Source organism: Crocuta crocuta, unplaced genomic scaffold (genome assembly GCF_008692635.1).
Source record: "Crocuta crocuta isolate KB4526 unplaced genomic scaffold, BGI_CrCroc_1.0 scaffold355, whole genome shotgun sequence".
Lineage (NCBI taxonomy): Eukaryota > Metazoa > Chordata > Mammalia > Carnivora > Hyaenidae > Crocuta > Crocuta crocuta.
Window position 1 is genome coordinate 416,866 of NW_027527432.1, and position 17,039 is coordinate 433,904.

The 17,039-nt window shown below is 38.5% G+C and overlaps 1 protein-coding gene across 1 annotated transcript in view; it reads right to left on the minus strand.

Annotated features, from left to right (window-relative positions):
• Positions 1-17,039, minus strand: part of GABRG3 (gamma-aminobutyric acid type A receptor subunit gamma3) — a 700,780-nt gene that overhangs the window by 69,535 nt on the left and 614,206 nt on the right. The window contains exon 6 of the mRNA XM_077759260.1: positions 13,673-13,810. Within this exon, the coding sequence (XP_077615386.1) occupies positions 13,673-13,810 (138 nt within the window). The remainder of the gene's footprint in view (positions 1-13,672; positions 13,811-17,039) is intronic.

Here is a 17,039-nt window from a genome sequence, read left to right on the forward strand (position 1 = left end):
AACGGGCACCCTCCTACACTGTTGGTGGGAATGTAAACTGGTGCAGCCCCTCTGGAAAACAATGTGGAGGTTCCTCAAAAAATTAACAATAGAATTCCCCTATGACCCAGCAATAGCACTGCTAGGAATTTACCCAAGGGATACAGGAGTGCTGATGCATAGGGGCACATGTACCCCAATGTTCATAGCAGCACTCTCAACAATAGCCAAATCATGAAAAGAACCTAAGTGTCCATCAACGGACGAATGGATCAAGAAGATGTGGTTTATCTATATGATAGAATACTATATGGCAATGAGAAAGAATGAAATATGGCTATGTGTAGCATCATGGATGGAACTTGAGGGTGTTATGCTGAGCGAAGTAAGTCAGGCAGGGAAGGACAGATACAATATGTTTGCATGTACAGGAGGATTAGGAGGAACCTAACGGAGGACAATGGGGGAGAAAAAGGGGGGAAATAGTGGGGAAGAGGGAAAGAGGCAAACCATGAGAGACTCTTGAATGCTGAGAACAAACTGAGGACTGATGGGTGTTGGGGGGAGGGGAGAGATGGGCATGGAGGAGGGCGCTTGTGGGGATGAGCACTGGGTGTTATATGGAAACTAACGTGACAATAAACTATTTGGAAAAAAAATTGCAATATGATATATTTAAAAAACATATTTATGATTTTATATCAAAGTCTCAGTCATAAAAATCATACTTTTATATTATTGTTATCTTAACAGAGAAAAGGACGACCAGTCATTTAAAAGTGGCTGTCCAGGGTCACACCAAAAGGATATTGGGATTAGTGAAGATAGTGCTCACACAGGTTCCATGGCAATGTGAGGCAATAATGACATCAGTCCATCTCAAAGTACTTGGTGTTGGCAACATATCTAGAGATTGGACACCTGGCCCCATGATTGTGAAGTTTTTCAATGCTCATGCACTTCACAGATAAGTTACATAGTAAATTATTTATACATGTTTAAAAACATGGAATAATAATATCCATTTTCAAGCTTCACAATGATTTCTGAGAACCATTGAGATAGATAATGCTCCAAATGCTTTAATCTTCTTGGAAGCAAGAGATGTGTAATTCTATATTATTATCATGTTGAATTAGAAGATTGAAAACAAATGACATTGGTCTATAAATAGACATTTATTTAGCAGGGGTCCTCTAAAAGGCTATCAGGACACTGTGAGTGACCCTCCATATTGCAAAATGCCTGACACACTTAGCCACACAACAGTGTTTCATGAATATTCATTAAACTGTCTTAAATGTTGACACCTGAACTCATGCTGGATATGGCCAGAAAAACATGTACGGAACAGCACACTGTGGTGTGCAGGCATAGCATGCTTTCTCATCTTTGTGGGCTCCAGCTACCACACTCCCATCTCATGTTATCTTGAGTGCACAGAGCTTATGAACATTTATATTTGAGAAATGTTCCCACCTATCCTTGCTGCACTTTCTTGAAAACCTTAATAGTAACCAGAGGTTTAAGTTTTATCTTTGCAAATTATTTAAATGAATAAATGAATTGTTGTAATAAAAACATTTCACTTACTTACAAAAGATTTTGAAGAAGATTAACAAGGCAATGCCAGACATTTGTCATGATGCTGCTTTGGGGTTTAAGGGGCTCATAGTACCTCTTTCTCAAATCCGTGTTGGACATAAATTACATTATATTTGAATTTCTACACAGAGAGATATGCTACCCAGGAATTCCCTCAGTAGAAAGTGGGGGGTCAGGTCAGATCTCTCCAAACTGCATTTGTAACACCACTCTGGGCATCCTAGAAAATGATGTGAAGCTAAGAATAGTGTGAGAAGACCCTGAATAACACGAAACTCACCTGAATTATAAACATACCCTGAAAAGTATAAAAACCTAATATTTTCTTTAAAAATTTTTTTAAACATTTATTCATTTTTGAGAGAGTGTGAGTGGGGAAGGGCCAGAGAGAGAGGGAGACACAGAATCCAAAACAGGCTCTAGGCTTTGAGTGTCAGCACAGAGCCCGACGCAGGGATTGAACCCACAAGCAGTGAGATCATGACCTGAGCCGAAGTTGGATGCTTAACTGACTGAGCCACCCAGGCGCCCCATCCCCCCAAAAAACCCTAATATATTTGATCAGTAAGTAAACTCCTGCAGGAACAGATTTTTTTTTTTTTGTCTTTGAGACATCACAGCATAAGAATGCAATTGCCAAATAAAGAAATTCCTAAAAAAAACTATTTGTAATGTTTATTTTGTAAACACTCATTCTACTAATGAATCAATTTCCTGGTTCACATAATTTGGATTTTGATAATAATCAACAACAATCTAATAGAATTGTGTTCAGAATGTTATTAATGCCTATCAATGGCTAACGGTGCATGTTAAAGCTTATCAATTAGTAAATATAGGTATTGGAATATTTTTTACATGTAAAGAATGTTTTCATTACAAGTATAATTAACAAAAGATTGACTATGTTTATAAAACTTTTTAAAAGTGTCAACTCAGATTTAATCTAATTTTCTTATGGCCACAGTATTGGTAAAAATAAATAATCTCACTTGAAGGAAATTAGTATTCTTCATGATAAAAACATAAATGAGAAATAAATCTGCCAGCTTCTCTGTAGCAGAATGCAATTCTTCTTTTCCTCTCTGAGAGTACATGTGAGAGGCACATGTAAATATTTCATATTATTCCATGTAAAAAGCTCAATTATTGACTAGTAGGTTGATTTTGTGGGGCAATTTTTTTTGGCATTTCTCCCTTAGTGATGATATTTAGTATTCAACATATCTTCAAATCCTAAAAACATATTATTAGACACAAATGGAATCCCCAAAATGATTCTTTTGCAGACTAACAATGCTGCCAGGGAAATTTTTGGTTATTCCATGAAAAAAATATTTTCTGGTATAATGATCTGAAAAGTGCAGGATTAAACAGACTGATTTATTTAACACAATTCTTCTTTGTTTAAGACACATGGGACATCTCCAGAAGCAGAATACAGTAATGGAGTGTTTCTTAATTTATTGCTGTGGTTAGGAAACACTTTGGCTAACACTGATGTTGGTATCTTGTAATATACTGGTGACCTATAGAAAATGGTGGGGAGGGGTGCCTGGGTGGATCAGTTGGTTAAGCTTCTGACTTCATCTCAGGTCAAGATCTCCCAGTTCATGAGTTAGAGACCCTTGGGGAGACTGCTTTGCAATCTGTGTCTCCCTCTCTCTCTGCCCCTCCCTGACTCATGCTCTGTCTCTCTCTCTCAAAAATAAATAAACATGGGGCGCCTGGGTGACTTAGTCGGTTAAGCGTCCGACTTTCGTTTAGGTCATGANGGTGGTGAGATGCTGAAACACTGATCACATGTGAAGTTCCAGCAAATAGCTCTTTCTTTACCTCTATACTTCTGCTGCAGTTGATGAGACACATTTATATTTAAACACCTCTCACTAAATTTTAAATCCTTGTATTCCTTGTGAGCCTGGAGACTTCTTAAGATGAAGAGATGTCCAGAACATTTTAGTTTTCTACGAACTTTTTTGCAATTAAAAGAGTTATTAGATGACTGAATCTAAGAATAGTAGTTAAAAATACTTTTAAAGACATAGCAAAGTTTGCATAAAAACATTCCAGGGGAAATCAGCCCATTTATGAACACTTTCACAACTTTTTAAATAGATTAGAGTTATCTGTCTTGATATTTTAACAGAAAGATTACTTTGTCTGTATTTAACAGCCCTTCGCAACATAATCATCCTATGTGTATAAGGCTTGTCAGGGGTTCTAGAGAACCCAAAACTTGTCTAGATAAAGTAGTGTGCTAACAGCAAGTTATTGGTGGAACTGGAATGCTTTGAAGCCCTTTGAAACTACTCCTCTATGGCAAGAGTAATAAATGAGTAGGAATTGTGAAATTCATATGAGTTAGTTCATGTAAAACATTTAAAATAATAACTGGAATATTATACATGAACTAGCATTATTTTTTTAAGTTTATTTTAGAGAGAGAGTACAATCTGGGGGTGGGGTATAGAAAGAAAGAGACACATCAGGGAACAACAAATCAAAACCACACTGAGATACCACCTCACACCAGTCAGAGTGGCTAAAATGAGCAAATCAGAGAACTCTAGATGCTGGCGAGGTTGTGGAGAAACGGGCACCCTCCTCCTACATTGTTGGTGGGAATGTAAGCTGATACAGCCCCTCTGGAAAACAGTGTGGAGGTTCCTCAAAAAATTAACAACAGAACTCACCTAGGACCCAGCAATAGCACTGCTAGGAATTTATCCAAGGGATATAGGAGTGCTGATGCATAGGGGCACATGTACCCCAATGTTCATAGCAGCTCTCTCAACAATAGCCAAAACATGGAAAGAGACTAAGTGTCCATCAACAGACGAATGGATCAAGAAGATGTGGTTTATCTATACCATGGAATACTACATGGCAATGAGGAACAGTGAAATCTGGCCATGTGTAGCAACATGGTTGGACCTTGAGGGTGTTATGCTTAGTGAAATAAGTCAGGCAGAAAAGGACAAATATATGTTTGCATGTATAGGAGGATTAGGAAGAACTTAACGGAGGACCATGGGGGAGAAGAAGGGGGGAAATGGTGGAGGAAGGGGAGAGAGGCAAACCATGAGAGACTCTTGAATGCTGAGAACAAACTGAGGACTGATGGATGTGGGGGGGGAGGGGGATGATGGGCATGGAGGAGGGCGCTTGTGGGGATGAGCACTGGGTGTTATGTGGAAACCAGCTTGACAATAAACTATTTGTAAAAAAAAAAAAAAAAGAAAAGAAAGAGAGAGAGACACACATACACACAAAATTCAAAGCAAGCTCCAGGCTCTGAGCTGTGAGTACAGAGCCTGTCATGGGGTTTGAACTCATGAACTGTGAGAACATGTCCTGAGCTTAAGTCAGACACTTAACCAACTGAGCCACTCAGGTGCCCCACATTAGCTGGCATTATTATAGCCAAAGTCATCCAGCTCATTGTGCTGTATTTGAGATTGCCCAATTACCAAACTGCTTTACAAATCTTTGGGGAAATGTTTTACTCGCAGCCTTACAACCAGATGCCAGAATGGATATTGCACAAAGTAAGATCCTAGGAATCTCCCTGGAAGTGCAAGTGAAATCTAACAGCTGTATTCCCTTCCGCCAAAGAACTCCATAGGCTAGGGCAATCAGGGAGGGATTCCACTTCAGGCAGGCATTATTCCAAAAACTATTTGACTTAGATCTGTTTTTTTTTTCACGTTTATATATTTGTTTTGAGAGCGAGTGTGCGCAGATGTGCAAGTTGAGGAGGGGCAGAGAAAGAAAATGAGGGAGAGAGAGAAACCCAAGGAGACTCCCATGTTGTCAGTGCGGAGCCCAACATGGGCTCCATCTCACAACAGCGAGATCATGACCTGAGCCGATATCAAGAGTCAGATGCCTAACTGACTGAATCACTTAGGTGCACAGATGTAGATCTGTTCTTATGGGTATAAATTTCTGGGTGTGACTAGTTATTCAAACATGGTTCTACTGCAGAAAAATGGACATCAACTTGTTCAGTCCCTATTTCATTAGTAAGAGATAAGCCTACTAGATTTGGAGTCATATCTGCCATTGAGAAAACTTAATGAGAATTTTCCTCCAGAATATCTGAGCCAGTCTCATGATTCCCTCCAACAAATGTCCAATCCTATTTTAGTGATGTGATCACATATTGCTCCAATATGTTTTACTTCGTTCCTCTTTCCTTTTGGTATTTGTCTTACCCCATATACTTACATATCACTTACTAGACTTGTCCATTTGACTGACAGAAAGTCTTTTAAATATAATACTTCCTTTTCTTTCTTTTTGATAACACTAATGACTTCTTGCCTAGACTCATATACTCCTCCTAACAGACTTCCTCAAAATATTTTCCTCTCTATCTCATTTAGGAGAACATCACTAGGAGCAACCACAGTCTACATGTTTCATATAATTAGTTAACAACATAGACAATAACCCCTTAATGTAATACAAAAAAGAAAAAATAATAAATACATAAATTATATGATAAATTATATCAACTAGTGAAGGCAGAGATTGCTCATAGGGTAGGATTCAATGAGAAGATTATTTCTTTGCACAGACGTACAGAAAATAGGGGAGTTAGTCATGCAGAAACCCTGATGAAAGATATCTAGGCATAGAACAGTCAGTCAAAAGTCATATGGTGAGAATATGCTTGATATGGTGAGAATAGAGTCAGAGAGAGTGCTTGGGTGAGAAGTGGGAGTAGGCCATCAGGAAGTGAATCTTTCGGTGCTTTGTAGGCCATCATAAAGACTGGCATTTGTCTACACAAGAAGAGGAGTCATGGAAAAGTTTCCAGTGGAGGAATGTTGACTTCAGTAATGAAATATCACTTTCCTGTGGGCCATAAGTGGGCAAGTCTATAATCAAAGGGATAAATAAGGGGGCTAATGCTATAATTCAGGAAATAGATGATGGTGGGTCAGATCAGGATAGTAGCAATGCAATTGGTAGAAACCATCATATTTAGAATATTTTGGAAGTATAGTTAACAGCATTTGCTGATATTTTGGATTTGTTCTATAAAAGAAGGGAAGAGTTGATGATCCTGGAGTTTAGGCCTGAGAAAATGAAAGGGTGGAGGGGTCATCATCTGGTAGGGAAAGACTATAGGTAGAATTGCCTGTGTAGGCATCAGTTTGGGACATGCTGAGTGGGACTGATCTCTGAGAAATCCCAGAGGAGATCTTGAGAATGTAGCTGGGTCCCGGAGGCTGGAATTTATGAGTTATTTGATCTGGAGCTGGAGATGTAAATTTGGAGTTCACACCACAGAAGCCTGGATGAGATTCATAGGGGAGTAAGTATAAATACCAGGGCACTCCCAGACAAGCAAAGTGTGAGAAAATGTAGGTCCAATACAAAACTGTGAAGGAAGAGACATCAGGGGAAGGAGAACCAAGAGAGGAGCGTCTTGGGAACCAAGAGAAGAGGTAAGAGGAATCATAGAGAGACAAGGAGGTTTAGCATTTTAGAGGTCCCAGGTAACCTTTCTGAGAATAGTGTTGGTGGAGCAGTGAAGAGGAAAACCTGGCTGGGGTGGGCTCAAGAGAATGGCATGGAGGTACCAGGTAAGTGAGACTAGAAGACTCCTTAGAAGAGTTTGCTGCAAAGGGCACAAATAGGGCAGTAGCTTGTGGAGGAATAATACTCTAGAATATGGAAGAATAAAACCCTCCATATCTACCTTCTAATCTTTCCCACCTGCTTTATGCCCAGGAAGCTTCTGTCTGCACCACACCATATAAGTTCCCTGATTCTTGGCTTCTGGCCATTGGGGAAAAAGGACAGATAATGTGAGGTAAAGGAGGTTAAGGCATGTATTCTTAGACTCCCTTCCTGCCTCAGTGCGGCAGTTCGGCTGGATTCTCTGCTGAAAGTGATATTAGCTGTTATGCAGCCCTTTCACTGCAACTATTTCTCCAGATTCCAGTAACCACTCCCACTTATTGCCTCTTCAGCTAAGTGGTAATAGATTCCCAATATCACTAACTCGAGGTTACTGCAATATATCTATATTAGTTTCCTATTGCTGTTGTAACAAATGACCACAAACTTAGTGGCTTGAAACAACAAACATTTTTATCTTATAGCTCTTCAGTTTAGAAATATGACATACCTTTCTTGGCTAAAATTAAGATGTCAGTAGGGCCATGTTCCCTTCTAGAAGTTCTAGAATTTGTTTCCTTGCTCTTTCCAGCTTCTAGAACCACCCATTTGCCTTGGTTGGTGGCCTTTTCCTCCATCTTCAAACCCAGCAAAGTTGTACCTCTATGAGTTTCTTCCACAGTCACATTTTCTTCTGACTCTCTTCTTCTGCCTCCTTATTCCACATTTAACCCATCTAGATAATTCAGGATAAACTCTCTGTCTTAAGGTCAGCTGACTACCAACCTTAATTCCATTAGGCACCTTAATTCTCCTTTGTCAAATAACATGATAACATGATGTATTCACAAGTTCTGGGGATTAGAAAATGGACGTCTTTGAGAGCTATTATTCTGCCTACCACAATGCCTTATTTAAGTATGTCATAAGCCCTACCAGCAAGATTGTATAAAATTTCTTCCCTTCATTAACTTCTTCTTAATTACACCATTTGTTTGTGCTTTTTTTTTTTTTTTTGCATGCTGGAGAACTTATTGAAACCATTTTTTAAAAAAGATTACTTAAATAAAAGTTTGCTTTTATGTAGATGGTAGTAATGATCCAGTAGAGAGTAAAAAATAAATAGTGTGTGAGAGAGGGAGATGTGTTGGAGCAATATCTTATGTAGGGGAAAAGAAACAGAACCTGGTGCACATGTAGATAAGCAATGGGGATTGCAAGAGGTAGGCAAAAGTGTGGATGTTCTCTGAATTTCTCAATATTCTAGGAACAGTGAGGAGCAAGGTCACTAGAGGAAAGTCAAGAATGCGGTTGGGACCAAAAACAAAATAGGAACTGGCCATCCAGGGAAGTGGAAGAATAAATAGACTGGAGCGTACATTTTAATAGAGGTGATATTACTCCTATGGGAATGAAATCTTTTTTGGGAGGAGAGGCAATCTTTGATATGTGTAGTCCTCTAAAAGGACATAATACATGAAAAGATATACAAGCATATCATTCATATCAGTATTTCTTTTTAAAAGTTTTTAATCTTTATTTTTGAGAGAAAGAGAGAGAATGAGTGAAGGAGCAACAGAGAGAGAGAAGAAACACAGAATCGGAAGCAGACTCCAGGCTTGGAGCTGTCATCACAGACCCGGGACTCAAACTCATGAAACTGTGAGTTCATGACCTGAGCTGAAGTGAGATGCTCAGTCGACTGAGCTAGCCAAGGGCCCCTTTAGTATCAGTATTTCTAAGGGAAGTGGTTAATAATATCTAAAAAGACACCTTAGGAGAGGTGATAATGAATAAAAGATTGAAAAACGCTGGGCACAATGTAATATGATAACCTTAAAACTTTCTTGAAATTCATGGCCAATAAACTTCAAAAGATAGTGTTGATGGAAAATAGTGTGTTTTTATTTATTATTATTTTTCCTCCATAATGCTGCATGGGTGTGGTGTGGAGTGGGCAGAGGGCTGGATTTCACCAGAGTTGGATCGTGTGCAAGAATAAGGGGAAAAGGGAACTGAGAGAGTGTGTAAAAGTGGTTGTAATAATTTCGCCAGGGTTTTCCACTGGGGAAATAGGAAATAGAGTATTCTGGGCTGCTACAGATAAGCATGGCCACAGGGGAGATGGCAAACACCTTAGGCCCACGAAACGTTTAGAAATGAAGAATGAAAATCCATCATTTACATCTCACTCTCATCTTAAACAACATCTGATTTATTAGAGGCAAGTGAGTTTAATTTTTAATATATATTAATGTCTTTAGAATATATTTTTTGCTTATTTTCTAAAGGGGAGAGAGTGATTTATAAGATTCAACATAATGTGAAGTTTCAAATAAAAACAGAAGATGTCAGAGAAGAGGAGCAGATGGAGAACATCTGTCTATCAATGCCAATACATTCATTGACTTCGTGGAAAAAGTGAAAAACAATTCCTGGGAAACATTCATTTCTTATTCATAAATGACTGCCCTAAATATTGCATCTATATTGCATGGAATTTAGTTTAATATAATGTCTATTTGTTATCCTGGTGTATAAATTCTTAGTTTGTTCATAAGTCTTTTATGACTACCATGATTTTCTAATGAGACTGAAAACTCTTGCTGCCACTGAATGTTTTCCACATTTTAAAAAACCCACACTAGTGTAATAGCACTCCAACCAGTCTTAAGGATTAACTTACTGAGAAGCCTGATTAGAAGTTTGTCAATTTTGTTTACTTTTTCAAAAAACCAACTCTTGGTTTCCTTGATCTGTTCAACTGTTTTTTCTATATGGTTTATTTCTGCCCTGATTTTTATTATTTCTCTTCTCCTACTGGGTTTGGGGTGTTCCTGTTGCTCTCCCCCTAGTTCCTTTAAGTGAGCTGTTAGATTTTGTACTTGTGCTTTTTCTAAGTTTTGAATAGGCCTGGGATGCAATGTACTTTCCTCTTAGGACTGCCTTTGCCGCATCCCATAGAGTTTGGATTGTTGTATTTTCATTTTCATTTGTTTCCATGTATTTTTAAATTTCTTCTCTAATTGCCTGATTGGCCCATTCGTTCTTTAGTAGGGTGTTCTTTAACCTCCATTTTTTTGGAGGTTTTCCAGACTTCTTCCTGTGATTGATTTCCAGTTTCATAGCATTGTGATCTGAAAGTGTGCATCGTATGATCTCAATTCTTTTATATTTATTGAGGGCTGCTTTATGTCCCAGTATGTGATCTATCTTGGAGAATGTGCCATGAGCACTTGAGAAGAAAGTGAATTCCCATGACCTCAGGATCTAGATCATTTTCTCACACCATACACAAAAATAAACTCAAAATTGATATAGGACATCAATGTGAGACAGGAAACCATCAAAACCCTAGAGGAGAAAGCAGGAAAAAAACCTCTTTGACCTCAACCGCAGCAATTTCTTACTTGACACATCGTTAAAGGCAAGGAAATCAAGAGCAAAAATGAACTACTGGGACCTCATTAAGATAAAAGGCTTCTGCATGGCAAAGGAAACAATCCATAAAACTACGAGGCAAATGACGGAATGGGAACAGATAGTTGCAAATGACATATGAGATAAAGGACTAGTATCCAACATCTATAAGGAATTCACCAAACTCCACACCCAAAAAACAAACAATCCATTGAAGAAATGGGCAGAACACATGAACAGACACTTCTCCAAAGAGGACATCCAGATGGCCAACAGACACATGAAATGATGCTCAGCGTCCCTCCTCATCAGGGAAATACAAGTCAAAACCACACTGAGATGCCACCTCACGCCGGTCAGAGTGGCTAAAATGAACAAATCAGGTGACTCTAGATGCTGGCCAGGATGTGGAGAAACAGGCACCCTCCTACGCTGTTGGTGGGAATGTAAACTGGTGCAGCTCCTCTGGAAAACAGTGTAGAGGTTCCTCAAAAAGTTAATAGTAGGACTTCCCTATATCCCAGCAATAGCACTGCTAGGAATTTATCCAAGGGATACAGGAGAGCTGATGCATAGGGGCACATGTACCCCAATGTTCATAGCAGCACTCTCAACAATAGCCAAAACATGGAAAGAGCCTAAGAGTCCATCAACTGACGAATGGATCAAGAAGATGTGGTTCATCTATACAATGGAATACTACATGGCAATGAGAAAGAATGCAATCTGGCCATTTGTGGCAACATGGATGGAAGTCGAGGGTGTTATGCTGAGCGAAATAAGTCAGGCAGAGAAAGACAGGTACCATATGTTTTCACTTATAGGTGGATTAGTAGAAACTTAACAGACGACCATGGGGGAGGAGAAGGGGAAAAATAGTTGCGGAGAGGGAGAGAGGCAAACCATGAGAGACCTTTGAATGCTGAGAACAAACTGAGGGCCGATGGGGGTGGGGAAGAGGAGAAGGGAGGTGATGGGCATGGAGGAGGGCACTTGTGGGGATGAGCACTGGGTGTTATATGGAAACCAACTTGACAATTAAATATTTAAGAAAAAAAATCCTGGTTGGAATCCCATATATAATTTTTAAAAAAATGATAGTTATTAATCTTAAAATGAATTTCCACCAGAATACTAAAAAAAAAAGGCGGGTTAATGTATTGCAAACGTAGGCACTCTTTGCTTGCAGACATAAACTCTTAATCTGTAGCCAAACTAACTTACTTTCCCCGAAATTTTCAGACCCCTGACCTTGAAGAGTGAAGAACCAAACTTACCCAGAACTTAAGTCCTGACTATATTTGAAAACAGCTGCCACTGATACCAGCAATTATGTTCAGGGTCACATCAACACAGAACCAGCTTCCAGGGCACCTGCTTCTCCTGCATACAGCCCCCCTCCCTTTTCCCATGCCTTCCCCTTTAAAACCCTCCATCTTCACCTCGACTGGGAAGATGATCTTTGAGATGTTACTCCACCATTTTCCCAGGTTGCCAGCTTCGTGTATAAAGCAACATTTCCTCTCCCACCATCACTTTTCTCTTGAGTATTGTTTTTTGTGCAGCAAGAAGCTGAACCTAAGTTTGGAACCAATTCTCTGTCTGGTAATATAACACCTAGCACATAATTGCTCAGACTATTACCTTGACTCCACAGGCCCTCTATTTGCTACTTCCCTGTGCTGATATTCTCTTACAGTAGATTTCAAAACCCCTTTGGCCAGTTGTGTTTTACTTGTCTTTGCATTTCCTATCCTTTGACATCATCTTTCAGGGAACACAAAGGGTGGAAAAACAGCATCGATATCCCTCATTTAGTTACCCCCCATTGGGCTGCCTTATACCCAAAACGTCTGCTACTGCATTACAACTTTCCAGGGAGCAGAATTACATTCTTAATGTAGGTGACACATAATTGGGGAAAAGCATCTTCAACACACTTCCTTTCTTGCTGCATCCACAGCTCATTTAAATAAATTATGATGTTCTATTCTTTTTATCATTGTTTAATATTTAAACACAGATGCCATTTCTCACCTTTACCACCATGACACCTACTAGGAAGTTTTGCTTTTCTCTGTTTCAGACTTATTTTAATGTGGAAATGTTCTATATTTTACTCTTCTATCAAAAATTCAGACTATCCTTTAAAGGTATTTACCACTAATTATCATAGTTTACATTTTAATCTTTATTATTAGTGAAAAAATTATTATGGGATTTTAAGAGCCAATAAACTATTCACATTAACATTAAGGTCAGTAGAAATGGAGACTTTAAAGCCATCTGCACCCCACACCCTGGCAAAAGAAAATTAATTGCAAAATAGTAGGTCATAGGCATAAATAAATAATCAAAACAGACAAAAAAAATCCCATAAAACAAAGCAAAAACCTCTATAAAACAAAAATTCCCAAACATCCAAATACATTAATAGATGAATCACTTCTTTTCATCTAATTACATACTTCATAATATGCATATAATAGTCACTTAATGAAGTCAGATTGGGGGATTATTATTTTCAATATATCAGAAAAGAAATAAAAGCTTAAAATAAAGTTTAGAGTAAAGGATAGAAAGAAACTAGAAATTAAAATGCAAAGGACATTTCACACCAACTTCTTTCATGTTGAGATTATCAATAATATTTTATTCTTATTAGGTATGTGGAAAGTTGTACAACTCTCATCATAACTAAAATCAATTTATATAAATATAGTCAACAGTGGGAATCCTAGTTAAGTTTACGGATATGATGGAAATATAGACTTAATTAAAATTTTGATTAGAAAAGGCAATTCTGATCATCCTTTTCCCATACCAATTAAAATATTAAAAATATTTTTACTTTTGAATCAGTTGTTTTGCCTCAGATATCACTGAGGCATATGATTACCCAAATATAAGTAGTTAAAACATATGCATGATGGAATTTTACATTAAGGGTCTGATTATATGTAGCCTTAGGAATCAGGGAAGAAAAGTCAGACTTTTTTTGAAAGTTATTCTTTCTTAAATTAAGTCCTACCTGCAGATGTTGTTACAATTTCTGAAGTGTTTCTGAGGCCCATAAAGTCAAACTGATAAAGGCGCCAGGATTTCTGATCAGCTGCCTCAACTGAATTTTTTCTCCATCTATAAATCATTTCTTCTTTGGGGTAGCCATCTGAAAACACAGAACAAATATTTACCTTTGAAGACATAAGTTTATAAAACATTAATGTCAAAATTATAATTCTGTTCATTTGACAGAAGTTAAAATTTTAGGTCATATTTCTTCTAAAAAATTTACTCAAAGACTCTAAAACTCAAAAATTAATGGGTAAAGGCCATTCAACCCAGAGAGTTCCTGCTGCAGATCTTCATGATCAGCAAGATATTCTCAGTCAGAAGTCTAGTCATCATCTGTGTGGACCCCCATATAAGGGGGCTACTTGTCTCTACTTCTTTAACTGTGGTGACTTTTAGTCACCATAGGCTGTGGTCAACTTTCAAAGAGTGGAGATGCTGGTCAGAGTGTCACTAGTTTCCAGACTCTGAGATACAACTATCTGGCCTACACCACCTTCACCTTCCCTAAAACTTAGTCCATTCAGATCTCAGGAAAGACTAATTTAATAAGGCAATCACTCCAGGATTCCAGGGTTCAACTGACTCTCAGTCCTGCTTGGACCTTTGTTAGAGACCAACACTCACCTTATTAATCTCTCCAGGAAACAAGATGCTATTGTGTTTCTGCTGCCTTAAGCCTAATGTGGCAACCTGTTCAAACCCAGGTGTCATGGACAAGTGTTGTTAACAGGGCCCTGTAGGCTTCCTGACCCAAGCACAAGATTGTCCCAATTACTGCTTCTCAACTCCTGGGTCCCCACTTCTGAACAGCACTTGGGCAACTCTTACTTTTTGGGGTACTGTCCTGTGTCCAGGCTCTATAACAAGGTATGTGGGATAGGGCATGCCTCATCTAAAAGCAGGCCTATAACCCATGTTGTCACCCAACACATGACAGCATTAGTACTGTTAGCCCTTCACTGATTCATATAGACACTGATGGCATGACTGTGGTAGTAGGAAATGTATGCATTTATATTTAAGATGATAGCGAATCCTTAATATAAAAAGCACCATACTGGTATGCACATACTAATACAAACATATTAATAAAGCAATTGAAAGTTTCTAATTAAACATTGCAAAGATCAGTTTACAAAATCCTTAAAGACAGTATGCATTCTTGGTATTTTCCCTTCTGCCCATTACTGCTAACTTGGCTCCCTCATTCAAAGACTAAAATAGAGCACAGGTATACCCCCAGCTTTTTTTTTTAATGTTTTATTTATTTCTAGGGGAGAGAGAGAGACAGCGTGAGCAGGGGAGGGTCAGAGAGAGAGGGAGTCACAGACTGAAACAGGCTCCAGGCTCTGAGCTGGCAGTCAGCACAGAGCCCGACGCGGGGCTCGAACCCACGAACCGCGAGATCATGACCTAAGCGAAAGTCGGACGCTTAACCAGCTAAGCCACCCAGGCGCCCCTACCCCCAGCTTTTTGATTGTGTATTGTACTGTGAAATTATTGTCACCAATGCTGGTATAATTTCTCTCCTTTAACTTGACAATGTTGATATCAAGGCACTAAGACTCGGCTCCAGACATTTCTATGAAGTAAACAGACATTTTACTTGGCCATTAGTCACTGTCCTGCTTGCTTTATCTTCCTATCAGACTGTCATAAAGGATTTTATGCTATAATTCTTTCTTTTTAACTTGTTTCATTAAACAGCTTTATTGACATGCAATCTGCATACATAAAACATGCACAGTTTAGTGGTTTTTAGTATATTCTCAGAGTGGTGGAACTATTTTCGTAATGTAATTTTAGAATATTTCCATCACCCCAAAATGAAACCTCAGATCCACTAACAGTCACTTCCTATTCCCCTTGCACACATCACACACATCACCTGTTTCATCCAGTCCTTGGCATCCACTAATATATTTTCCACCTATAGATTTACCTATTTGGGACATTGCATATAAATGGAATCATACATGTTATCTTTTAAACTGACCTCCTTCACTTAGTGTAATGCACTTAAGTTTCACTCATACTGTAGCCCCATCAGTTGTTCACCCTTATTTATATTCTACCACATGAATATACCATATTTTGCTTACCCATTTGTCAGCTGATAGGCAGTTTGCTTGAGTGTACTTCTACACTCTTATGAATAATGCTGTCATGAACATTTGACATTTAACAAATAAGGAAGAATTTACTCAAGACTATTGTAATAGGATGGGGCACCTGGATGACTCAGCCAGTTAAGTGTCTGACTTTGGCTCAGGTCATGATCTCACAGTTCATGGGTTTGAGCCCCACATCAGGCTCTGTGCTGACAGCTCAGAGCCTAAAGCCTGCTTTGGATTCTGTGTTTCCCTCTCTCTCTGCCCCTCCCCAGCTCATGTTCTGTCTTTGTCTCTCTCAAAAATAAATAAGTATTAATTTTTTTTAAAAAAAAGACTACTGTAATGGAGAATAAAGTTAGAACTCAACTCCATCAAAATAAAGAACAATAGAATTTGTTTGTTTTTTAAGGTAGGGTGAGCAAGTGGAAAGCAACAGGAGGATATTACAAAGAGGTCATAGTCCACCAGTGTTTGCTAATAAGCTTCACATATCTTTATGATGAGAGGTAATTTTGCAACTTGGAACAAAGCCCCACTGAAGTTAGGCTATTACCTTCCTACAGAAACTAGGAGATTGGGATATTGCCTTTCTTGAATATATTTTGAAGAGATGGCTCCCAGATCCTTGAGAAAGTCATTTATTATGAAATTAGCAAGAACCCTTTAAAAAGATTTACATCTCCAAATGTCAGAGAAAGAACTTATAATTACATTTTTTAAAAGTAAATGCTGTCAGAGAAGGAAAGTCAGGAGCCTAGCAGGAAAAGGGTTGTGTGAAATTTAGTCAAGGTGAGGGGTACTTAAAGCATCTTGGTCACCAGGTAACCTCAGCATGGTGTACAGTAAAACAAAGTAAAAATGTATTTTCTGCTGCTACTGTCCTACTTCTCTGCTTGTCTTCAAGACAAAACTTCTTGAAAGGGCTACTTATTGTCGTTGTCTCTGATAAATCACGTCCTGTTCACTCTTCAATACATTCTATTACTCCATCTAATACTCTCCTGTGACTAGTCAACATATTACCAAATCCAGTGTTCAGATTCTCCTTCTGTTACTTACTTGATTTCAGCAACATTCAATAGAATTAACTCCTTCTTCTTGAAACTATATTCCCTTGCTTTCTGTTTTTTTCATCCGCTTCACTGGATGTTCCTTTCCTGACTCTTTTGCTGGCTTTTCCTCTCTGATGTCTGAAAGTTGAAGTGCCTC